This window comes from Notolepis coatsorum (genome assembly GCF_963971535.1).
Source record: "Notolepis coatsorum genome assembly, chromosome: 5".
NCBI lineage: Eukaryota > Metazoa > Chordata > Actinopteri > Aulopiformes > Paralepididae > Notolepis > Notolepis coatsorum.
In genome coordinates this window covers 182,559,404-182,586,698 of record NC_140169.1, presented here as the reverse complement: position 1 = coordinate 182,586,698, position 27,295 = coordinate 182,559,404, and the positions used below count along the sequence as shown (strand labels likewise).

At 43.8% G+C, this 27,295-nt stretch overlaps 1 protein-coding gene across 1 annotated transcript in view; it reads left to right on the top strand.

Moving 5' to 3' along the window:
- The window catches only part of LOC311228721 (1-acyl-sn-glycerol-3-phosphate acyltransferase gamma-like), a 68,645-nt gene that overhangs the window by 23,726 nt on the left and 17,624 nt on the right, over window positions 1-27,295 (top strand). The window contains exons 2-6 of the mRNA XM_084314660.1: window positions 18,401-18,458; window positions 21,299-21,514; window positions 22,493-22,662; window positions 24,282-24,443; window positions 26,895-27,048. Coding sequence (XP_084170786.1) covers window positions 21,337-21,514; window positions 22,493-22,662; window positions 24,282-24,443; window positions 26,895-27,048 — 664 coding nt within the window. The 5' untranslated portion in view covers window positions 18,401-18,458; window positions 21,299-21,336. The remainder of the gene's footprint in view (window positions 1-18,400; window positions 18,459-21,298; window positions 21,515-22,492; window positions 22,663-24,281; window positions 24,444-26,894; window positions 27,049-27,295) is intronic.

Genomic DNA, 27,295 nt, shown 5'->3' with positions numbered 1-27,295 from the left:
GTGTGGATGTGTGTGCTATGTGCGTTTGGTGGTTGTTGTTGTGTAGTGTTCATTGTTCGTTTAGCAGTCTGATGGCCTGGGGATAGAAGCTAGAGCCATATGAAATCCGTTTTATTTTTTTCCAAATTCCATTAAATTTTTTTCCAAATTCCGTTTTTTCCGTTTTAATATTTCAGAATTCTGTATTTTGCTTTGTACGCTCATTTTACCATCAGAAATAGTGTCTAATAAGTGGGAATGAATAAATGTCCACAATTTAATAAGATATAACAGTCCATTTAATAGGGCTGTCTTAAATACTTTGAAGCTTCGAAGCTTCGTTCGATGGGCATGGGATTCGAATATGAAAATAAAATGTGATTATTAAAAAAAAAAAAAAATTATATATATTTTTGCAAAATCAACTCTGCCTCTCTTTGTTAACTACAACAAGCAATGCGGTTTGTTATTTAAGATGAGGTCGGACTCGGCACTGACAGATTTGTGTTCATTGTGCTGCTTTTATAAAGCAAACAAAAACAAAAGTGTTTTGTTTGTCTAAGATTTTAAAAGGTTTAAACTTTACAGCACTGACAAAGTTGAACAAAGTGCTGTACAAGTCCCACAACATAAAAAAAGTAAAAAAATAAAAATAAAAAATTTAAATTATTTTTCATTTTATTTTTTTATAGTGGATTCCATTTTTATTGCTCAATTCCGCGATTCCGTCCGCGATTCCGTGATCGCGGATTCCATATGGCTCTAATAGAAGCTTCTTCTGAGTCTTTCTGTGCTCGCCTTGAGACTCCGGTATCGCTTGCCTGACCGCAGCAGTTCAAAGAGGCAGTTGTTCGGGTGACTGGAGTCTTTAATGATTCCCTTAGCCTTGCCCTTGCAACGCTTGTTGTAAATGTTCTGGAGGGTGGGGAGCCCCCCTCCAATTGTGCGTTCGGCTGAACGTGTCACTCTTTGTAGTCTGCTTCGGTCTTGTGCAGTGCTATTCCCAAACCAGGAGGTGATGTTGCCAGTCAAGATGCTCTCTATTGTACATGAGTAGAAGTTCTTAAGGATCTTCTGACTGACTTGGAACTTCCTTAGGCGCCTGAGGAAGTAGAGGCGTTGTCGTGCCTTCTTCACAACACTGTCAATGTGTGTGGTCCATGTCAAGTCCTCGGATATGTAGGCTCCGAGGTACTTAAAGCTGTTGACTCTCTCAACCGGTGCCCCGTCGATGCTGAGGGGGCTGTAGTCCTTGACCCCCGACCTCCTGAAGTCCACAATCATCTCCTTTGTTTTGCTGACGTTCAGGGAGAGGCTGTTTTCCTGGCACCATCCCGCCAGGACCTTGACCTCTTCCAGGTAGGCCCTCTCGTCGTTGGCAGAGATCAGGCCCACCACCACTGTGTCGTCAGCAAATTTGATGATTGTATTGCTACTCCGCTGAGCCACACAGTCGTGTGTGTACAGGGAGTAGAGGAGGGGACTCAGAACACAGCCCTGGGGGGCCCCTATGTTGAGGGTGATGGATGAGGAGGTGCAGTTGCCTGCTCTCACCACCTGGGGTCTGCCAGTCAGGAAGTCCAAGACCCACTGGCAGAGGTCATAGTTCAAGCCCAGGTCCCTGAGCTTGGCTATGAGTATGGAGGGGACTATGGTATTGAATGCCGAGCTGTAGTCGATGAATAGCATTCTCACATAGTTCCCCTGCCTCTTGTCCAGGTGTGATGCTGCTGTGTGCAGCACATGGGCTATGGCGTCCTCCGTGGACCTGTTGGGGCGGTATGCAAATTGCAGGGGGTCCATGTTGATGGGGAGGGAGGAGCAGATGTAGCCCTTTACTAGCTTCTCAAAGCACTTCATGGCTATGGAGGTGAGAGCTACAGGGCGGTAGTCGTTCGGTTCATTTCCGTTTTATAGCATTTTGAAAAGCCCTCGTTTTCAAGGAAAATAAAAAGATTCCGTGATAAACGCCCTGTACTGGAATATTCTAGAACGTTGTCATTTTTCGGCCTATTTATGAATCGTTTTCAAATAAACGCTAGATTATCGATAGTATGTGTACGTATGCACGCTGGTGCCGCAAGCTGAAAATCGATTCTCTTAGTTCCTGATCGCTCGCACAGCCACACAGCCACACACACACATAGGGGAAAAGCTTATATCTCCGTGAAAACAGGTCTGATTATCCTAAGACTGGTAAAATAGATTCCTTACCTGAGATCAGATGTTATCCAAAAAGATCATTCCAATTCCTGATCGCCATTCCAAAAATCGATCGCTTTTATTGATCCAACGCTACATACTGTAAACACATATTCCACGCTGTTCTGATGCTCCACAATGAATCCGATCGGCTCGGGGTACATGCCTGAGAAGTAAAATGTGGATTTCGGATTTCTCTTTTCTCATCCATTTTCATTGAGTCCATTCCAAAAGGGTGCATTACCATCTGGGAGACAATAGGGGGCGGTTTTTTCACATCTTAGCTCCTGATGGGGCTGGTTTACCAACGGGAGACTCCGTTGATGAAATATGAATTCAGAGCGCTAATTGCTAATAACACGCAAATTGTCATGGTGGGCATTCAGGGGGCGGGCTGATAACGTGTTATGTCGTTTTGGGCATTCAAAGTGTTAAGGAGTAGGATTATTTTGACTGAGTATTTCACATTTAGGCCTCACATTAGGCCTCACATTTCACAAAGTAATTTAATGCGAGCTCCGTGTTCAGATTTGATTTATTCTGTTCAAACAACCGGCAGGAAGCGTCATTCCTGGCCATCTGGCAAGAGAGGCAAATGTCAGAAGAGCCACCTGAGCTATGAATATATCTACAATACCTTATATTTCAAGATTGAGAAATATATTTTGGCTAAAATATCCAGTTTCATAATAAAAATCTTTAATTATTTTGTTTTTAATAATATAATGTCATAAATATCCCAACACGTTTCATAACAACCCTTGTATGTTTGTATGCTACTTCTTAATTAAAAGCCTAATAATTTTTCCCATGATGCCCTGTATATAGTCAAGTGGAGGATGGAGGTGTTTACATATTTAAGTGCATTATTGTTTGATTGATTGAACATTTTATTAACAGATTGCAGAATGGGTACAACAGTACAGCTCAATACACACAATTGTTAAGGGGATGCAGACCAGAGAAAGACTTTGGTCTTGTTTACACCAGGGTCCCCCATTTTCAATTCATCATATGACATACAGATAGACAGTACTGCTACATCTATACATTTATGACATACCAGATTTACAAATACAGTACTGTTTGTAGAGCTGCCGCGGTATTGATGTTTTCCTTACCGCACACATTTGCAATATATTTCCTACCGCCGCGGTATTACCGCACACACACAAAAAAAAAAAAGTTTGAATGCATTTTTTTTGTAGTCTACTCTTTATATAGCATATAGCCTGCCTCTAGTCTAAATGTCTATCTTTAGAGGATGACTTTGCAGCATGAATATTGTTTGGGATTCGGCATGCACGCATTCGTTATTAAAAGTGAAACACTGATTCGAAGTCTCCCCTCGGTGTCGCGCCCGCCGGTTACCCCCCCGACCCTTTCTTCTTCTTCTTATTATAACGTTACTACTTATGATTACAAAGGCATTCGATTTGTGGCATTAACGTTAGTATAGTTACACGTTCGTATTTACCGGACCACATAGCAAGGCAAGCGTTACTCAATTAATATCTAAGTTCCTTTCTTTGCTCAGAGCGTGCCGAGTTGTACCCATTCTGCGGTCTGTTAATAAAGTTTTCAATCAGACAAGTGTATAGAACGAAGGGCTTTTATTATAACATTTCGTTGCAGTAAAATCATTATGCCTCGTTCCCTGAGGAGCGACGGCGTCGGTAATCCACTCGGGTCTCCGGTGGGAGCTAACGTACTATTAGCCGTGTTGTGATGGCTGAGATTCAGGAAGTAAACGCACTGCAAGATGCTCCAAGCATGTGACGCGTATCTCTTCTGACCAATCAGTGGTCTGCAGTGTTTCATGTGACTTTTCTGGTACCCAATAGGGTCGCTTGGAATCTCGACAGAGAAGTAGGGTATATCTGCAGAGCCGCAAGCCCAACGAGAGCGTAATAATAATAATAATATAATAAAAAACAGCGGTGATGCCGGTATTCAGCCCAACGCTGCGGTGGGCATGATGTAACAGCGATACCGCGGTAATACCGATACCGCGGCAGCTCTAACTGTTTGTGATACAAAAAGAGTTTAAAAAAAGAGAGTATATACATTTGACAAAGAAACTGTACATTGGAGGAGGTGGGGTGGGGGGGGGGACTGTACATTGGAGGTGGTTGGGTGGGTGGGGTGGGGTTGGTAGGCGGGGTTGGGGGGTAACTGTACATTGGATTATCGACGAAACCTTACTTGGTCCCAAGAAGAGGGTCTTGTGTATTACTGGGTTAGGACATTTACTGTACATGGGAGGGGGTTGGGTTAGGACATTTACAGGGGCCAGTTTCGATTTGCAGTCTCCCGTAGGTGCTCCTTGAGAGTGGTTTTAAAAGTGGGTAGTGATTCACATTCCTTTACAGCTGTGGGTAGGGTAGGGCGTTCCACATTGATGTGGCATAATTGCGAAATGTGTTCCCTTGTTTGAGCTGAATCTGGGTTTAACATGATTTGTGGAGCTCCCTCTGGTGTTGTGGTCATGGTATTCACTGACCTTTGGGAAGTATTTTGACATGTACATGGGTACCTTAGTCGTGTAGTGTATCTTGTAGACCAGGGCCAGGCCCATTGCAAGTTGCTGTACTCTGTCGTCTACTCTAAGCCATCCTAGGTTGTCAAAGTGGGCAGGGGTGAGGTGGGTTCTAGGAGTAAGGTCAAGCAAGTCAAGTCAAGTCAAGAGTTTTATTTGTCACGGCATACAAGTATACAATGAAATGTGGGGGGTCTTGCCCGCAACGATTGTGCATAATACAATAATAATATAATAAGAATCCAATAGAACGACATTGTGCAATAATACAAGTAATTAGGCCTGCCGCGATAAGCAATAAATCGATTAATTGCCGCGATAATTAAAATGAATGCAATGATTTTGACGGGCGCGATTAATTGCTATTTGCGCGTTTGTTTTAATGAGGCGGACCCAGTGCCCCTTGTCAGTCACTGTCCGTGTTGGGAGGCGGGCCGCTGGCTTTACTACAGAGCAGTAGTATAATATCAATAACAACATTAACGAGACCCTCGTTGTGTCTATTCTGCTAACGTTACCTCTCATTGTGTCTATTCTACAAGCGTTAACGTTAACGAGCATTAGGCTAACAAGCTGTAACGTTACCAGTCGCGTCTATTTGCTAACGTTAGCATTAGGTAATAACCGGTTTAAAATGGATGGTGATTACCTCACGTTGTGTCTATTCTACTAGCATTAACGTTACTCATACAAACAATCAATAGCGAGTTATATTGATCACGCTATGTACGATAGCCATGCTAAAACGCACATTAGCACCTAACCTAACAACAAGCCTTAACAAGTCAGCGATCTTTTTGCGAGACTAAACTCTCCGCTCGGTGGCAAATTGTGTTGATGTCGGTTTTGTTTAATCAATAAATGAGGCAGAATACACAGTGACTGTATCCTTTGTTTATTGCACTTGTGCCTGCTGCAAACATAATGATTATGAAATCCTAGAGACGCGTCTCTATTCAGTGTTTCACGTGACTTTTCTGGTACCCAAAAAGTACCTGATAATAATCACAACAATACTTCCAGTCCGGTCGGTGGGCTTCAAAATAAAAGTCTTAAACACCGGAAAAGACGGAGCGGTGGGCTTCAAAATAAAAGTTTTGGGAAATAAATTTCTCCAAAAAAAAAATTCTCTAACCGGTCGCAATAATATCGCTTATCGCGATATTTTCGGGGGCAATTAATCGCCCAGCAAAATGTGTTATCGTGGCAGGCCTACAAGTAATCAAAGTAGGGCATATCGGTATATGTACACGAGTTATTTACAGAGCATGGTAGGACATGCTAGGTCCTGTGGTAGTGCAATACACTGTTACGGATGAGGCACTGGGTCTTTATGTACACTGCTATACAATGCTATATTATACAATCTCAAGTTATACTATACTTTTCTTAAAGTGACCTTTCCTTTTGTAAAGTGACCATAAGTGTGAGCGTGTGTGAGCGTGTGCAGCATGAGTGTGTGTGTGCTGTGCTCATGTTAAAGTGGCTGCTAGTGTGTGAGCGTGTACGGCAGCGTTTCCGTTAGCCGGTAATTACCGGTATTTGACCGGCAAAATCTGTTGAAGTCCGACATATTTAATCTCTCCGGTCTTAATGTCCGGTGAAAATAATTCCCTGAGTCTAAGCACAATTTGATTATTTTAATTGTATTAAAATAGGCTAAAATTAAATAGCCTATGCGATGAACGAAACAATCATTACATTTGTTTCATCGTTGCTTCTAATAATGACAACGACGTTGTCAGCGAGAGCTTAGTGCTGGGTGTGCGAACTTTTGTGAAGCTGCAGAGCCGGAGCAGCAGCAGCACAGTGCAGTACTCCAGCAGTACTCCAATTCAGCCATTGGCAATTCAATGTTGGGTGGGGGGCGCTACTGTGCGGTCCCCAGAAAAGAGCCAATAACAGCTGAACTTGCAAATAAGTCATTGGGAGGTGGAGAGAGAGAGAGTCGTCACGCAAACCCACGATAATGTTGCCGTCTCTCTCTGCCAAATTTCTCAGTTCTTCACTTGATATAATTAATACAAATGTCCAATATAACGGAATTCGTTAGCTCATAAAAATGTGATTATATCAGACTGTTGTTTATTAATGTCGGGCGACTGCCCACAGACACCTATTTGATTTAAAGTCGGCAGCAGCACCGAGTCTCGGGACTTATTTTATTTGGAATATAATGACTTTATACGCAAAAGTAGCCTAGTTTTAAGTAAAAATATTATAAATCTACATGCCTTGATGATGTCATTCTTTTGTTTTGTTGTCATTCTTTTGCCTATCAATTGTTTTTAAGCTCAATAAACTCTGACCGGAATTTCTCTCATTTGACCGGTAGATTGAAATCTACCGGACACTGAGGCCGGCAACAATTTTTTCTAACGGAAACCCTGGTGTACGGTGTGTGTGTTGTGTGTGTGCTCATGTGTGCTTGTGTGTGGAGAGTTCAGTGTTCAAGGCTCTGATGGCCTGGGGGAAGAAGCTGAGCCGAAGTCTCTCTGTCCTAATTGCTGGTGTTCGCAGGCGGTTGCCTGACCGCAGCAGCTTGAACAGGCTGTTGTTGGGGTGGTGAGGGTCTTTCATTATTCTGCAGGCTCTGGATTTGCACCTCTTGTTGTATAGGACCTGCAGGGGTGGTAGTGCAATACCCGTGGTACGCTCGGCTGAGCACACCACTCTCTGTAGGGCCTTCTTGTCCTGTGCCGTGCTGTTTCCATACCAGGCAGTGATGTTTCCAGTCAAGATGCTCTCTACAGCTCCGGAGTAGAAGGACTGGAGTATCTTCCCAGATACTCTGAACTTCCTTAACTGTCTCAGGTGGTAGAGGCGCTGCTTTGCCTTTTTTACGACTGAGTCTATGTGTGTTGTCCATGTCAGATCCTTTGAGATGTGGACCCCCAGGTACTTGAAGCTGCTCACCCTGTCCACGGTAGCCCCGTTTATCCTCAGTGGTGTGTGTGTCCCCTGCTGTCTCCTCCTAAAATCCACAATCAGCTCCTTGGTTTTACCAATGTTCAGGAGCAGGCTGTTGTCCTGGCACCAGCTTTCCAGTACCTCAACCTCCTCCCGGTAGGCCTTATCGTCGTTGTCCGAGATCAGCCCCACCACCACTGTGTCGTCCGCAAACTTCACTATGGAGTTGGAGCTGAACTTGGCCACACAGTCATGTGTGTATAGTGAGTACAGCAGGGGGCTCAGAACACAGCCCTGGGGGGACCCGATGCTCAGGGTGATGGTGTTGGAGGTCTGACCCCCCACCCTGACCGCCTGGGGCCTTTCACTCAGAAAGTCCAGTATCCAGGCGCTCAGAGCGGAGCTCAGACCCAGCTCGATCAGCTTGTCCACCAGTCTGGTGGAGACTATGGTGTTGAACGCTGAGCTGTAGTCAATGAACAACAGTCTCACATAGCCCCCCTTCTGTAGCAGTAGTCTGACCAGTTTGTTTTGTGATGTTTGTAATTTTATTTTTAGCGCCTTTGAGGTGCTTTGGTACCATGAGGTGCAAGCATAGTCGTAGTACCCTTGAATGAGTGCTCCTGCCAGAGTCTTCAGAGTATTCTTGTTTACCAGAGAGGAGATCCGGTACAAGAATCTAGTTCGTTGGTTGACTTTTTTTTATTACATTGGATGCCATTTTGTCACAGGAAAGATTTGCCTCTAGGATGGAACCTAGGTATGTAATATCATCTTTCCTTGTGACAATATTGTCACCCACTGTAACTGAGAAGCCGTCGGCCTTGCTTAGTTTGTTATTTGAACCGAAGAGAATGGACTCTGTTTTACCCAGGTGTAATGATAGTTTGTTGTCAGCGAGCCAGGTGCAGATTTTGCCTAGTTCCGAGCTGAGGGTTTTTTCAACCTGTAACTTGTTCTTGTCAGAGACCAGCAGGGTTGAGTCGTCCGCGAACAGGAACAAGTTGCAGTCACAAGCTGACGACATGTCATTTGCATAAATTAGCAACAGTAGCGGTCCTATTATACTTCCTTATGGAACACCACAGCTCACTGGGAAGGGGGGGGATAGGGTACTGTTTGGCCTAGCGTGATCAGATACTAGAAGACTCAGAAGTCACATTAGAAAGCATAGCTAGTGTAGCCGGTAGACTAGGGCTGACCTTCAATTTTTTTTGATTATAATTTGAAGCTTCGAGATAAAAAAATTAAATAAAATGTTTACTTTTTTTTTTTTTTTACTGTTGTGGGGCTTGTACAGCACTTTGTTCAACTTTGTCAGTGCTGTAAAGTTTAAACCTTTTTAAATCTTAGACAAACTAAACACTTTGCTTTCATGAAATATTGTAAGCCGTCATTTGAGGCTTCATAAAAGCAGCACAATGAACACAAATCTGTCAGTGCCGAGTCCGACCTCATCTTAAATAACAAACAGCATTGCTTGTAGTTAACAGAGAGGCAGAGTTGATTTTGCAAAAAAAATAATAATAATATATATATTTTTTTATATTTGAATTTTATTTTCATATTCGAAGCCCATGCCCATCGAATGAAGCTTCGAAGCTTCAAAGCATTTAAGACAGCCCTACGGTAGACTCTGCCATTTTCACAGTTTAAGTGTGGAGGTATGTAGTTGATGTTTGTCCTCATGCAATGCCTTCATGATGAAAGTAGGTTTTCAAATCACAAGGCAAATTTGAATAATTTTTTTGTTGCAATATGCACTTTGGCCACCAGGGTGCATTACACTTTATTGGCGTTTCCATATACTGTATTTGGCCTAATGAAGTACTGCATAATGCAAACACAAAAGGTTCAACTAAACCTGTTCCGGCCACACTATTCTAAATTCTGAGATTTTCAGGAGATTAATCTACACTTGAGTAGGGGTGATGCAACTGTTAGGTACAGCTACATCAACAGCTACATCAACACAAAACTCTAAATCTGACTCAAAGTGGGTGGTGATTAGATTAAGAATCAATACGCCAGTCACAAATAGAGTCATAAATAGCCCCACTTGAGGCTATTTTACATGGTTAACATTGTTTTTGTATCATATCGCAGACCATTTATTGAGATGTGTATCAAATTGTCAGGGAAAGAAGAACAACTCTGGATTCAATAGTTTTGCACAGAAACACACTGAAAAGGCAACAGCTGCTAAATGATGTAAAAAAGCAAGAGATCCAATAGAAGCTCTTTTTCCAAGTCACAATAGGCGACGCTTACTTACTTACCTGCTACCCCTTCTGGCTGAACTATAATGCTGTCAACAAAGAAAAAAGTAAATGTCGTGCAGCAGAGCGAAAATGGAGAAAAACAAAAACCACCAAGATGCTTTACCTGCTTATAATAAAACCATCCGCTTAGCAAGGAAAGACTACTTCTCTAAAATCATTACAGAAAATGCTGGAAACTCCAGAATCCTTTTTTCCACTATTAATCTACTACTCAACACTGCCCCTACACCTCCTCAGTCATCAACGGTTAAGTGTGAAGAACTTGCACTATTCTTTAACAACAAAATAACCTTGATCAGGGCCAGCATTACTCATGATGGAAATAAAGCTGATTGCAGCAAACCGTGCAATGTAACCATGAGAAGTTTCACATGCATCACATTAGATGTACTCTGCAAAACTGTCTCAGAATGTAACTCCTCCACCTCAGACATTGACCCTATACCTACAGCTTTCTTCAAACGGGTGTTTAATAGTGTTTCAAGCCCTGTGCTAGATATCATAAACACTTCCCTTAGAACTGGTATTTTCCCAGATGCCTTTAAAACAGCAGTTGTAAAGCCATTACTAAAAAAACCTAACTTGGATAGTAATGAAATGGCAAATTATCGTCCAATATCCAACCTACCATTCATTAGCAAAGTACTTGAAAAGATAGTTTCAGTTCAAATAAATTCCTTTCTTGAAGAAAACAACATCTTAGAAGAATTTCAGTCGGGATTCAGAAAATATCATAGCACTGAAACTGCCCTCACCAAAATAATCAGTGACCTCAGGCTAAACTCTGACGAGAATAAGATCTCCATCCTTATCCTGCTAGATCTCAGTGCAGCATTTGATACAATCGATCACGATATTCTAATCGATCGTCTTGAAAACCTTGTCGGTTTCTCAGAACATGTGCTAAGCTGGTTCAAAACATACATCAGAGGGAGGAAATTCTATATTAGACTAGGAGAGCACATGTCTGATATATACGACAACAACTATGGAGTTGCACAAGGGAGTTGCTTAGGTCCTTTACTCTTCTCCCTTTACATGTTACCGGTGGGTGATATCATCAGAGAACATAATGTAGATTTCCATAGCTATGCGGATGATACACAACTGTACATATCTGCTGAACCAAATGATACAGCGATTAGCTCCATTACAGACTGCTTACTGGCAATAAATAAATGGATGAGTAAGAACTTCCTGAAACTAAATGAGAACAAAACTGAAATTCTAATTATCGGCCCCAAAACTAAAAAAGAAACGTTAATAAAGAACCTAGGAGGACTAACCCCTTGGATCAAATCTGAGGTCACTAGTCTCGGGGTTATCATAGATTCAGAACTGAACTTCAATTCTCATATTAGCAAAGTAACGAAAACATCATTCTTCCATCTCAGAAATATAGCAAAAGTACGACCATTTATTAATCAGAACGATGCTGAGAAGCTAATTCATTCATTCATATCTAGCCGGTTAGACTACTGTAATGCACTTTTCACAGGTCTCCCTAAGAAAACCACAGAGAGGCTTCAGCTAATCCAAAACTCCGCAGCCCAACTGCTAACTAGAACCAAAAGGAGAGAGCACATTAGTCCAGTCTTAGCTAGGGATGCACCGATATGAAAATTGGCCACCGATACCGATACCGATACCGATTGTTCAACTAACACAATCGCCCGATACCGATATTTGTATATTTGTATATAAGTATTTTTAATTTTTTTTAATTTTTTTTTTAAATTTTTTAAATTAATTTTTTTTTTTAATGAAACTACTGTATATTTGTATGTGTATGTTTGTATTTGTAGGCCTCTTTACTTACTTAAAAAAAAGGAAACATCAAGAAATATGTTTATGGTATTAATTCCACCATGCCATGTAGCACTATCCCTCTCCCAGTATCGTCTGGCGGCCTGCAGATGGATACTATTCTCTCAACCAGAGCTCTCAGCCAATGCAATAGAACCATTTTGATTGACAGTCGATTCGGCCAATTATGCCACACCGCTAGCACCCACCTCCTGCTGTTCTTACCACCAATCGGCAAGCGTTTATTCATTTTCTACTTTCGGGCATGCCGCCATTGATCTGCTTGCGACTCGAGAGCACAACAAACTTAACGTAGCTAATACCTTAGCTGCCCGGCCCGCCGACCAGCGCTCCACAGCATGACCAAATGAGACATAATGATTTTACTGCAACAAATGTTATAATAAAACGAAGCCTTTCTATACATTTGTCTGGTTGAAAACGTTATTAACAGTTTGCAGAATGGGTAGTTGGGTACGGAATGAGCAACGGAATGGAACTGAGCTATGAACGGATTAATGCCTTGCTTACTTGCTGTGTTCGGGTAAATAATATGCTGATGTTATATTGAACGTGTAACACTAACTATATAACGTTATTAACAAACTAGCTACCGTACCGGGAGCTCACGTTGATGCCTGGATGGTGCTAACTAACTAGCTACCGTACCGGGAGCTCACGTTGATGCCTGGATGGTGCTAACTAACTAGCTACCGTACCGGGAGCTCACGTTGATGCCTGGATGGTGCTAACTAACTAGCTACCGTACCGGGAGCTCACGTTGATGCCTGGATGGTGCTAGCTAACTAGACCGGGAGCTCACGTTGATGCCTGGATGGTGCTAACTAACTAGCTAACTAGCTACCGTCCCGGGAGCTCACGTTGATACCTACTAACTGGCTACCGTTCTGTGATTTGTTTACTTCGAGGTTGAAGAAAGTGCACTTTTCGGTTGAAAGAACGGGGGCCTGGGGCGGCGTTGTGCAGGTCGCGACGCGTTTTGCCTTTTGACGAGACACAAATTGATGGATATTTATCGGCTACTGCCATCGGCACGTAGGCCGATTGCAGTCAACAAGGCACTTATCGGCCGATACCGATACCCGACCGATACATCGGTGCACCCCTAGTCTTAGCTGCTTTACACTGGCTTCCTGTAACATTTAGAATTGACTTTAAGGTCCTTCTCCTTACATACAAAGCTCTAAATGGACAGGGACCTAGCTACATCACCAACACTCTAATAAATTACACGCCAGCAAGAACACTGCGATCATCAGCTGCTGGACTACTAGAGGCTCCCAGAAACAGTCAAAAGTCAAAACTGTGGAACAAACTACCCCAAAACATCAGGGAAGCCAACTCGCTAGACATCTTCAAAAGACAGCTTAAAACCTATCTCTTTGCTCAGGCATTTCAGTGACTTACCTGCACTATTCTTACCCTGCCTACTTTTCTATGCTAATTTTATCTTATTTTACACTGCCTATCAAATTCATGTGTCGGTTATATGACTATTTTTATAAACTATTTTTCACACTTTTTACTGTAACCTTGCTATTTACATTTTTTACTGTTGTATGTCCGTTCTATTTTATAATTTTTAGACTATTTTTAAACTTAATCATTTTAAACTACTTTATTATTTGTATTACTGAATAGAGAGCCTATTATGCTAGATCCTAATGTGAAACACTGTGATTTACCATACCCTGGGCCTGCTATGCTCACCCATGCCTGTATTTTTACTGTTGTGAAGCACTTTGAACTGCAACCTCTGTATGAAAAGTGCTATACAAATAAAGTTATTATTATTATTATTATAGGCCGTCAACAAGTGATCTCCAAGCATCTCTGTCTTGAGCTGTTCTCTCCAGTTGGTTCCAGGTCATCTTCATGGTCTTGGTGTCTGCCTCCAGGTCTCTGCGCCAGGTGTTTCTCAGGCGGCCCCTTTTCCGCTTGCCCTGCGGGTTCCATGTTAGGGCTTGTCTGGTGATGGTACTTGCGGGCTTTCGCAGGGTGTGGCCTATCCAGCGCCATCTGCGTTTCTTAATTTCTTCTTCTGCGGGCAGCTGGTTTGTTCTCTGCCAGAGTTCGCAGTTGCTGATGGTGTCTGGCCATCGGATGTGGATGATCTTCCGCAGGCAGCTGTTAATGAAGACCTGCACTTTCCTGATGGTTGCAGCTGTAGTTCTCCACGGCTCTGCTCCGTATAGTAGGACTGCCTTGACGTTGGTGTTAAAGAATCTGACTTTGGTGTTGGAAGTCAGTTCTTTTGAGCTCCAGATTTTCCGTAATTGCACGAATGCTGTACATGCTTTCCTTATTCGTGCTCTAATGTCAGCATCTGTGCCGCCCTGCTTGTCAATAACACTGCCAAGGTAGGTAAAGGCTTCAACTTCTTCCAAAGCCTCGCCATCTAGCATGATTGCGTTGGTGTTGTTTGCTGCATTGGTCTTGAGGATCTTAGTCTTGCCTTTGTGGATGTTGAGTCCCACTTGCGCGGAAGTGGATGCCACGTTGTTGGTCTTCTCCTGCATCTGTTGGGTGTGCGACAGTAGTGCCAAATCGTCAGCATAGTCCAAGTCGTCCAGTTGCATCCAAGGTGTCCACTGAATCCCGTACCTTCTCTGTGCTGTGGAGGTCTTCATTATCCAGTCAATGGCCAGCAGGAAGAGGAAGGGCGAGAGCAGACAACCTTGTCTGACCCCGGTCCTCATTTGGAATGCCTCTGTGAGCTGCCCTCCGTGGACCACCTTGCATGTCAGTCCCTCATAGGAGTTCCTGATGATGGAAACAATCTTGGTCGGCACCCCGTAATGTCGGAGAAGCTTCCAGAGGGTCTCTCTGTCTAGGCTGTCAAAGGCTTTCTCATAGTCCACAAAGTTTATGTACAGGGGCGAGTTCCACTCTATCGACTGCTCCACGATGATGCGCAGCACTGCAATTTGGTCTGTGCAGGATCGGTCCTTGCGGAAACCAGCTTGCTCATCGCGGAGTTGTGCATCGATGAGGTCCTTCATCCTGTTCAAGATGACTCTGTTAAAAACTTTCCCTGGCACTGATAGCAGTGTGATCCCTCTGTAATTTGCGCAATTGCTAAGATCGCCTTTCTTTGGGATCTTGATGAGATAGCCCTCTTTCCAATCTCCTGGCACGTCTTCTTCCTCCCATATCTTCATGAAGAGTGGGTGGAGCATCTTCACCGTGGTTTCTATATCTGACTTCAGTGCCTCCGCAGGGATGTTGTCTGGTCCTGCAGCCTTTCCGTTCCTCAGCTGCTTGATAGCCTTCCTAATTTCTTCCCTGGTTGGTGCGTTGCAGGCTATGGGTAGGTCTGTGTCAGCCTGTGAGATGTCTGGTGGGTTCTGTGGTGCTGGCCGGTTTAGAAGTTCTTCAAAATACTCCATCCATCTGTTCTTCTGTTGCTCCTCTCCCGTTGTTATCGGTCTTCCCTCTTTGTCCTTCACAGGTCGTTCTGGTTTGCTGTACTTTCCTGCCAGCTTCTTGGTGATGTTGTACAGTTCTCTCATATTCCCCTCTCTTGCTGCTTGCTCTGCCTCTGTTGCCAGGTCATCCATATACCTTCGCTTGTCTGCTCTGATGCTCTTCTTTACTAGCTTGTTTCCTTCTGCATACCTTTCTTGTGCCTTGGCCTCCTCTGCTCTTGTCCGGCTGTTGTTCACTGCCGCCTTCTTCTCCCTCCTCTCTTGGATCTTTCGCAGACTGTCCCCTGAGATCCACTCCTTGTGCTGATGCTTCTTGGGGCCAAGAACTTCCTGGCAGGTAGACGTTACTGCCTCTTTTATCTCCTTCCAACTAGGGGTGGACGGTATAAACGGTATACGGTATAAACGGTATGAATTTGCTCTACGGTATGGATTTTGACTATACCGTGTAACCGGTAGTGCAGCTCTAAAATAGCAATGACGTCATGTAACCACAGCGCGACTATTTCACTCGCATTTGCCCCTAAAAATAGATAGAATTAGTCATAGATAATAGATATGTGCGAACTGGAAAAAGTTATTTAGGAGGCTTCGCGCAGTGGTCGTGCCAGCCCCTACCTCACGCATGTAAACACGGGTCTAGTAGTCTAGTGGGACGGGACACAGGAGCTGTCGGCGTCTCCCTGAGCCAACGTTAGCTTAGCTACCGTTACAAAATGACCCAGTCAACTATTCACTTTTAGTTTAATACATGATGAGGCATTGTCTAACCTAACGATATCTAGTCGGCCAGCTACCGATAGCTCCTGACATCAACAAACGCTCCACAAAGTCTAGTAGAGTGTTAGCTCACGTTAACGCAAGTTAGTTCACCGTTCAAAACGAAATGTCCCATTGAACTAAATAATTCACTGAGGCGTTGTATTAACATTATATATACGGCTAGCAGTAGCTACAGATAGCTCGTGATATCAATGTCTTATAACACTGATTCGATGCGTATTCGAGCTGAGGGCTTGCTAACGTTATACCAATACAATAGGGTCCAGGTGCAGCGCCGGAGAATCCTGGCCGTAGCTCTGCTCGAGGCTACTCGAGTATAGGTCCAGGTGCAGCTCCGGAGAATCCTGGCCGTAGCTGGAGGCTACTAGAGTACACACAGACAGTGGAGCTTGTTGCGTGGTGGCGATGTCTCGCAGATAATACAAGTACAAGTCTAATTATATAATATATATATTTTATAAAAAAAATAAAAAATTATATAAAAAAAAAAAAAAAAACGATGATACCGTGATATATACCGTTACCGTCTATGCTTCAAATTATACCGTGATATAAATTTTAGACCATACCGTCCACCCCTACTTCCAACTGTTCTCTAGGGTGCACTCGTCCTCTTCCAACAGCTCCTGTAAAACTTGGAACTTGTTGCAGAGTGTTACTCTGAACTCTTCCAGCTTACTGGCGTCTCTCAAGGAAGCTGTGTTGTACCCGTGTCGTGTTGTATGTGCCGACATCCAGTTCTTTCTCAGCTTCAGCTTCAGGCTGGCTACGACAAGGTGGTGGTCTGAAGCCACATCTGCTCCTCTCTTTACTCTTATATCCTGCATGGACCTCCTGAATTTCTTGCTGATACAGACGTGGTCAATCTGGTTCTCGGTTATGTGGTCTGGCGATACCCACTTGTGGCCTTGTGGATGTTCTTATGGGGAAAAACACTGCCGCCAATGACCAAGTTGTTCATAGTGCACAGGTCCGCCAGCCTCTCCCCATTTTCATTCATGGCCCCCAATCCGTGTCTTCCCATTATATCTTTGTACGCCCTGTTGTCACTTCCGATCTTGGCATTAAGGTCTCCCATCAGGATTGTGATGGCTCTCTCTGGGTGCTTTTCTATAATGGACTGCAGTCTGTTGTAGAACTGGTCTTTGTCTGCTTCCTCGCTGTCATTGGTAGGAGCGTAGCACTGTATGATGTTCATATTGATCCTCTTCTTCTTGGTTCGAAAGGATGCGGTGATGATCCTTGGACCATGGGCTTCCCATCCTATGAGCGCTGTCTGTGCTGTTTTAGATAGCACCAGTGCTACTCCTTGGGTGTGGGAGGCATTGTCCCCTTCGTGTCCGGAGTACAGCAGTAACTCTCCTGAGGCCAGTCGTTTCTGTCCGGACTGTGTCCATCTTGTCTCACTTATTCCGAGCAGCGTGAGATTATAGTTCCTCATCGCTGCTGCTACTTGAAATGTCTTACCCGTCTCATACATGGTTCTCACGTTCCACGTACCGATATGGGCAGCCCTGGATGAAAGAAGGGTGACACAGTTCATATAAATTCAGACTCATGACGTAGACTAGGACCCTTGTCCTTGTGTGATAGACCCTTGTCCTTGTGTGATGTATGTACAGATTGATGTCATGTCTGCTGTGTCTTCTTTGTGTCAGTGTTTGGCAGACTTGTCCCTCACATCATGGTTGCTCTGGAGGGCGGAGGGAGGGGGGGGGGGGGCATCAGACCATTTCTGCCTTTTTTGCTGACACAATTATTCGCTGCACATTGAGATGAGAGCAGGTGACAGGTGCTGTGTGCGTGTGTCAACAGTGATCCAGACCAGCAGTAGTGCCTAACAGAACAGGATGAAACACACGAGAGGATCAGATGAGAGGAAAGCATGGCAGGGGCCCTATCAAAGGACTTGATCAGAAATGAAGGTTAATGATGGTCTACAGAAAGGACAGAGTCATTGGGGGGGGGGGTTTGATGGACTTGGTATAAAAGGGACTTAAGGGAGGCATATTGGCTCTAATGATGAAGGGATGGATAGATGAATAGATGGGACGAAATCAGTAGGCCCAGCTGGGGTGCACGTTGAGGCTGAAGAGTGTGTGTCAGGGCTATGACTCACAGTAAATGAGCATGCATCACAGCTAGTCGCTGTGCCCTCTGACACACACACAGCACTAACATTGACGGACTGAAGCATTTGCTTTGTCTGAGGGCAAACATGCGTAGTCAGTGATGGCCACACTGAGGCTTTGCTAGCACACCCGTACTCACTTACTCTTTAGATCAAACAGCCTAAATTTTTTTTGGGTTGATGGAGCCCATCAAACTCAGGTCCCCCCTTCCCGATACTAATCCTGCTTTTGAAAATGGCCTTTTATGGGATTTTCTTTTCCGATTCTTTCTCTGCATTGATGTTAACCTTTCCATGTCTACCATTTGTTTTTCTCCAGGTCTGTAATATTGGCAGACGGGCCGTGCAAACGGGGCTTGTAAAAGGATCCCACCGTGGTAAGAGACTTAAGATAGGCCTCTCATTTAAACCATTTGAATGTAATCAAGCTCAGGAAATTAGACGGTTGCTACTGACGCCGGTCACCATCTTTGAAGGAACACTTTTATTCTATTGCATAGAGAAATCACTAAAACATGCAAAATTTACAGAAATACACGTTGAGGTTTCTCCCATAATGGTTGTGAGACTTCCCAACCATATTCTAACCCAAAACTCTGCCTGTAAACAAGTCACCTTGAATGATGCTTCAAAAATGGCAGCTTGCTCCATACATTTGATGTGACATGACAGCTTACCAAGCCTGATTTCCTGGAATCTATGGATGAGAAACTACAAAGTCATTTTAGTGGGTGCAGCACACCCAATTTCACAATCATTATTTTCTGCCCTGATTGACTGTTCCTCTCCCAAAAGTCAAACTTCTACACGCTTGGCAGCAGATAAGACAAGCAGTGTTTCTGGCTCAAAATAGGGACAATCTAAAATGATTGGGTGTGTCCAAATGTGACATAGGGTATGGGGCCTGTTTTGAGTGGCTTTTTTAATGTGTGTACGATTTATTTCCTTTCATATAAAAACCCAGGCCAAATGGCTTAGAGCAGCCAGTTTCATGTTGTCCCAGCATTTTAACATTTCAGCCTGCTGAATCAACACACAAAGAAAAGAGAGACAAAACATCACGTTTCATTCTAAGAGGACTAGAGAAGGATGCTCAGGGCTATAGGTTTCCAGTGGCACAAAAAAAAAGGCCACAAAGTAACTGAGCCGTTGCCCGTGCATATGGAATAAATTGAAGCCAGTGTCTGGGTTCCAGAGATGGAAGCTGGAATAGGAACAAGAGCTGGAAGCTGCAGTAGGTTAAAAGTTATTCACTGTTACTCCTTCATTTTGGAACTCTTCATACCTTCCTGTTTATTCATCATCTACCTTTCTGTGTCGTTTACTCTCCCACTTCCCCAGTGTCTCTCGTTGACTCCTAGCCGAGACATGTTTGTCATGGTGCCTGATGTTCGATATTGGCTTTTTTACCTATACCGATATTGTCCAACTCTTAATTTCCGATACCGATATCAACTGATAACGATATATGCAGGGTCCCCCCCCCCCCAAAAAAACGGAATAATTTCAGGTAATTAACATTACATATCTCTTGTCGTGGAATTAACACAATTTATTACATGGCGTTTTCACATTCGCCGAAATGCTTGCTTGTGATTGGTCAATAGCGCGCGTCAGAGGTCAGTTATCAGACAATAATGACCGCTGTGGGACAATAATGACCGCTGTGCGCAGCTGTTCGCAATCAAGCCCACTGACAAACACTGTTTAAGTGCAGCCAATCAGACACACCTGCCGGGCTGCCCGCGATAATAATAATCACTTTATTTGGGCTGACAGAGCCACAGAACAACTGCGATTTGTCAAATGAATTAGGTATATTGTTAGTAAGTTAGCCATGTAATAAGCGGGATAATGTATAGCTTTACTCGGTCATCATCGCAAAATAATTGACCTTCACTGACGTTTAAAACACCTCGCCGAGGCGGCTCGGTATTTTAAACTACGTGTCGGTCAATTATTTTGCGACAATGACCTCGTAGCTATACATTATCCCTTACATAACCACCGGTGATTATTGTTTTTCGCAGCTGGAGTAATCAAGCCCCACTGACGTACACTGTTTCAGTGCAGCCAATCAGACACACCTGCCGGGCTGCCTGCGATAATAATAATCACTTTATTTGGGCTGACAGAGCCACAGAACAACTGCGATTTGTCAAATGAATTAGGTATATTGTTAAGTTAGCCATGTAATAAGCGGGATAATGTATAGCTATACTCGGTCATCATCGCAAAATAATTTACCTTCACTGACGTTTAAAACACCTCGCCGAGGCGGCTTGGTATTTTAAACTCCGTGTCGGTCAATTATTTTGCGACAATGACCTCGTAGCTATAAATTATCCCTTACATTATGCATACTTCTGACAATAAATTAAATCAGAATTAGTTCTTACTTGGGTAAATAAATGTAAAAAAAAATATATATATATTTTTTTATCCGATGCCGATATTTTCCGATATCACATTTTAATGCCAATATTGGCCGATGATATCGGACATCCCTAGTGCCTAATGATCATCCTGCATGGCAACCCCAATGCCCTGTTGTCACTGCTTACAGCCATCTATGGCTTTCCTTGTATTACTAATCTCCAGTTATCTAAATCAACACCTATTCCACACTTGACCATCCTTGTTGAGGAGATTTCATTGAATTGCCCTTCTGAGGTTTCTTCCCCTTATTTTCCCCATTAACGGTTTGTAGGCGATTTCCCTGATCCTTGAGGGTTAAGAGAGACTTAGCTGAAAAATTATGCCGATTTATTTTGCACATCCCAAAATATAGTCCTTTTCAACAAGTTAAGAGGGTTTGCGTCCCCTAAACATGTAAGGAGTTTTATAATTTTTTTAGCTGAAACCTCAGATTATGCATTCTATACCCCTCTGTTTCAGTCCTGTTCTCAACACACTGTTTCTGTAACGAGCGAGCCGCTTTCATTGTACATCTAGCAATGGTGCACAAGCCAGTACCGTCGGATGAAATTCAGATCAAACAGTCAAAAGTAGGCTTTGCAGAAATATTTTAGGTTCAACTTTGGCTGAGATTCTGAATGGCCCATTTCAATCGCGAGGGTTCTTGTCATCACAGCTGAACCGTCGCAACCGCACAATGTACATATTTCACAATGTCAGTGTTGGGACAACCCCTCATTGTGTAAAAACAATGCAAAATTTTTTCTTTTTAAATCCCTCCTCTTGTCCCCTCTCCCAGGTTGGTGTTAGTGTGTGTGGGGAGGAGCCCAGTCAGCCATGGGTCTACTATACTACCTGAAGACCCTGTTCATCCTGCAGCTGCTGATGGGCTTTGTGTTCGTGGTGAGCGGCCTCATCATCAACTTCATCCAGCTCTGCACCTGCATCCTCTGGCCCTTCAACAAACAGCTCTACCGCAGAATCAACTGCCGGCTCTCCTACTCTCTCTGGAGCCGTGAGTCTCCGTTTTTCTGTCCGGTCATGTAGGTGTGCGTTTACCATTGGCACTTTTGGGGTTTAGCACAGGTGAGATGATCTTGCATTTACCAGATACCCTTATCGAGAGCAACTGAATGTTGACACCAACAGAACAAATATGAAATGTGCTGAGCTGAGGCAAATCAACATTGTATTCAGTAATCAGCCTAAGAATAAGTAGCTACAAATAAAAGTAGCATACAAATGAAGAATTAGTAAGGACAATGTTATTTTGTAATAAGGTCGTCTATAAGGTTTTGAGCTCTCCCTGCACGAGCCAACAAGGCTGATGCTGTGTGTGTCATCCATCCACTACTGTGCCTAAGGTTGAGACATGGTACTTCCCCAACTTATTCTTCTATGGGGAAATACAACAGAACTCATTGAACTGTACACCATGTGTAGCCCCAGTTACAATGGGGACTTTATGGAACATTCAGTGTTATATTAGAGGGTTCTGGCTTAGATGAACACACATTTATAAAGAAAAAAAAAATCTTAGCAGGGCGACATACTGGGGATGATTGAAATATAAGGTTAGGTACTGTAGTTTAGTTACATTGAAAAAAGTGCTAATAATACTTGTTGCATATATAATACTTTGGATATTACAAAATGTAAAATGGATGCAAATAATGATATCTATTAAAAACACAATTCCAAAAATCTAATTTCAGTCTTGTGATATGGTTAACTTTCCTATGACCTTAGAGAACTATAATCATTAGCACACCAAATCCTACACTGCCAAGATTAGCCAAGTCGAAAGACTCGTATACAAGCTTTGTAACATGAAGCTTAATAGAAATAAATATAATTTATTTCATTGCCTAGATAGTCATGAACAGAGATCAATTTAAAATTGAATATCGTGACCCTGAAAATCCCAAAGATTCCCACCCCTAGTACTGTAAATATTGTGGTTGAACGGCTGTATTATTTGATGACCTGGCAGAGCTGGTGATGCTGCTGGAGTGGTGGTCGGATACAGACTGCACCCTCTACACAGACCAGGCCACGGTGGACAAGTTTGGCAAGGAGCACGTCGTAGTCATCCTCAACCACAACTATGAGATCGACTTCCTCTGCGGCTGGACCATGTGTGAAAGATACGGCGTCCTGGGGGTGAGTCTACTCCGTCCAGAGACCAGCGTGTCTCCTCCCATCAGTACTTAAAGGATAGTACTGATTAGGGCTGCACGATTCTTGCTAAAATATGAGTCACGATTTTTCTCTCTTAAGAATTGAGATCACGATTCTCACACGATTCTTATTTTGTCATCATTTAAAAAAACTTAAAAGTAAAGTAAAAAAAAAAAAATCATCATTTAGAAATGAGATCGCATAGGTCCATGAATCGAGATCGATTTCGTGCAGCCCTAGTACTGATGTAATTTTGACTTCCTTGCCATTTTCAGAGATTGTCCCCATCTTTAAAAGGTATACTCTGTAATGCCATCAAACGGCAACCTCTAGGCAAAAGAGTCCCACTTGGTACTGCGCTTTAGTTTTGATCTGAAGTGTGGGTTGGAGTTGAGCAACTTTATACTGGGAATTTCTCCAGACCTCTTGAGCCTGAGGTGTGGCCAGTAGTAGCAACCCCTCCCCTATATCCAAACTAAACAAAGCGTGTACCATGTAGTCATCTTTTGCCTAGAGGTCACATTGTTTTTGACGACAATACAGATTATACCATCATAGGTGTATACTGTGCATGTTGATTAACCTACCCGAAACGATTCACCCCGTTGTTGAAAGGGGGTAGAAAATACTGAGACTTGAAAAGTAGTTTGAAAAGTCACAAGACATGGGTAATTCACCCTCGTCAAAACTACTGCACCCTTTACTAATTGCAGGCACCTGGGAGTTAATAACAAGCACTCAGAAACTGAATGTGGAGGTTTCATGTGCAGATTTGAAGGCTTGTAGTAGACAATACAGTAGTGTTGGCAAAAGTAAACAGCGCAAGTGTTTTTTTTACAAGGGTGTGCCTGGTTACTTTCAAACAACTCTCAACACCTTTTTACATCAATGGCAGTGTGAAGGTGTTAATGAGATAGGCGGAGATCTGTTAAAACACACTGTATACACAAAATAAGAATGGAAAAATCCCTGGAGAGAAGTCAAAATTATACCAATATTGTTGTTTTAAATGACCAAGAGGCTGAGGCAGAAAAGGCTTGGAATGACCAGAACCGGTTGTTAATTTAAAGTACTTACATCACAAATGACAGGTCTTCCCTCAACCAAATCATGAACAAAACTGAAAACTGACAATAGACACCCCTGGGACCACTCCTCTTTGACGAGCTGCCCCAGGTGTGGCCAATGTCTCGTTAGTCACTCTGCCACTGGGAGCCACCTGTCTCACAGACGAGCTGACTGTTAGTTGATGAGACAACTGGCTCTCTACTGGCTCTCTTACAATGGTCTCTTACAAAAGACCAGGGGAGGCATTGAGGACAAAAAACTATTATGTAACTTAAACCCAACAACTATTATGTAACTTTCTGAGCTGCTGGAAAATATATTTTGAATTAAATGTTCAACTTCTTTCTTCAGCAAATGTATGTCAAAGATGTACATCAAGGCCTGTCCTTGTGCTGTAAAACGACCCATCTACCTCTGACCTTGTTGCATCATTGTGGATACAGATTGTTCTTTATCAATCTGCCTGGTTGAATAAAGGTTGAATATATATATACGGTATAAAACAAGTTTTATCTGGCTTGGTCTCCCCGCAGAGTTCAAAAGTACTTGCCAAACATGAGCTGCTGAAGGTGCCTCTGATTGGCTGGACCTGGTACTTCCTGGAAATCGTCTTTTGTAAGAGGAAGTGGGAGGAGGACAGAGACACTGTCTTCTCAGGGTTGGGCAGACTCAAAGACTACCCTGAGTTCATGTGGGTAGGTACACGTGTCCTCCTTCGTGTCCTTTGTGTCCTTTGTGTTTGGAGTGTGTGTGTGTTTGTGTTTGTGTTTGTTTGTCTTTTGTGTTTGTGATAAAGAGCAGTGCCCAATGTCAGGTGACCTAATTTCAAGTTCAAGTTCCTCTTTATTATCCCTGAGAGTAAACATTTTTATTGGCAGCAACATCCATGTTAAAACTCATATTCACTCTGCACTATGGAACTTTCCATGAATATAGCTTCTTTAGTGGGCTAAATCACAAAGTTGGGACCAATTGTACCGAATAAGAGAAAGCCCTTCCAACAGTGATGCATGAAGCATGAACTTGCCCATACAAGCTCTTCTGGTTGAGCGACTAGTGCTCTTTAGAGTATAAAATGTGAACCCAAGATGAAGCAAGCAGCGACCTTTTAATAACCCATCCGTTTTCCTATGGCTGGGTGGAGCCGGAATCCCTTATTTGGGCAGGAACATGTCTCCACGCATGCAAGGTCACCACAAAATGTTTTCCAAATGCATGCATTTGGATTTTTGTTTGTTTTGCTTGAACAGACTGCAAGTGTCAAGAACTAGAGCTGTTGACATTAATTGATTTAATTGGAAAATCTGTAAATTTGTGTTTCCCACATGTAATCATGCAGAAGGACCTCTTTAAATCTAGTGCTTACCAGAGAGGTGCTTAGAATCCTTCAGCAAATGACTCTGTCAGCATGGGAAAAAAACATAACAATCCCCAATAGCTGTGTACGTGCAGGCATCCACGCGTGCATTCACACACACACACACACACACACACGCACACGCACACGCACACACACACAACCTTTATGCCAAATTCTAGCCACCTTAAAAGCTGTGGTTGCTAGAGGGTGGGGACACTTTTGACCAAGAGGTGGCAGCCCTGGTAGGTACAGATAACAGGAAAAGGATTCACACACCTTATTTCAACTCTGTTTAACTGCCTCAGGGGCAAAGTTCCACCGCTAACAGATGAACCCACGAGCAGAACACAGAAACCAAGGCAGATAAAAGATAAAAACCCAGTAATGGGTGTATTTATTTGTCCCGGCATGGTTAAAAGGTGCGGGCTGCGGGGTATCGGGGATGCGGAGAGCCAGGGGAAACATTCCAGATGAGAGGGCAAGGGGCCAGGTGCAGGGCAGACCAGACCAGACCAGACCAGACCAGACCAGACCAGACCAGACCAGACCAGACGAGGGGGGCCTGGGCTAGAAAACCATGCTGAGGAGTTCCCAGACGAGGGGCTTGGCCAGAGCGGCAGAGCAGAACAGGCTGAGGGCAGAACAGGCTGAGGCCAGAGCGGCAGAGCAGAGCAGGCTGAGGGCAGAACAGGCTGAGGGCAGAACAGGCTGAGGGCAGAGCAGGCTGAGGGCAGAGCAGGCTGAGGGCAGAGCAGGCTGAGGGCAGAACAGGATGAGGGCAGAGCAGGCTGAGGGCAGAGCAGGCTGAGGGCAGAGCAGGCTGAGGGCAGAGCAGGAACTTAGAGGCAGGAAGCGGGCTACAGAACTGCAGGCACAAGGAAACAGGAGTCAAAATACCAGCAATACTGATGGAACTAATCAAACAAGAAATAGGCTAGAGTCACAGCCACTGTGTATCAGAGAGAGAGAGATACTAATAAAGAACAAAAGCAAGCAAAGCAATGTCCAGTCATCGTGATGCCAATACGCCCTTAATGTGATTTTAGCATTCAGGTTGTGCACAGCATTTACATGGCTTGCTTTATTGATGGCATTCAAGTCCTAAGGTTTTCATCTGGCCAGAGTGAAAGGGGTCCTCGGGTTCTCTTAGCAACGTGAGAAGCAGCAGAGTTCAGCCTACCACTTTGGAATGCAAAACGTCTCTTTCCCCCTTTATTGGAGCGAGAGGGTTCTGCTCAGAGCATCATGTTTGACCAGGCTTGGAAATGGCCCACTGTATCACACGAGGCACGGTTCATGTAGGATTATGTACAGTATATTAGGTCAGTGTGACTCTGGACCGGCTCCTAATAGACCAAGAGTTCCAGGAGGTTTCCACTGTGACACCGTTGACCCGGGTTGCCGCGGCTAGACTTAGCAAATCAGTCTAATGTGATTGACCCTAAATATGGCGTAAATGCACTAACACCACCACAGCCAACTAGGCTGCTGGGAATCACAAGGTGATCGCTTAAAATAAACACAGGACCAACAAACATTAGTGATAATAACCCACGTGGCCATTTTGAAACACGAGTCATTGAGATAAGATGGCGACTTGGTTTTAACCTAGTGTTTCAGTACCCAGCCTCACAACACTGGGCTAGTGGACAGGATGAGAGAAATTAGGTCATCTCAAGTATTTGTGTTTATACGGATGCTCACACAGTCTGTGTTGTGTGTGTGTGTGTGTGTGTGTGTGTGTGTGTGTGTGTGTGTGTGTGTGTGTGACACTCTCTCTTCATAGTTCCTGCTGTATTGCGAGGGCACCCGTTTTACAGAGAAGAAGCATGAAATCAGTATGCAGGTGGCAGAGAGTAAAGGCCTTCCCAAGCTCAAATACCACCTACTGCCCAGAACCAAAGGCTTCACCACCACACTGCAATGCCTCAAGGGCACAGGTGACACACACACACACGCACGCACGCACGCACGCACGCACGCACACACACACACACACACACACACACACACACACACACACACACACACACACACACACACACACACACACACACACACACACACACACACACACACACACACACACACACACACACACACACACACACACACACACACACTTGCAGGGAACTAAATTAACACCTGCCTATGTTCATAGGCAAGAAATAGCTTTGGTTGTTTGTG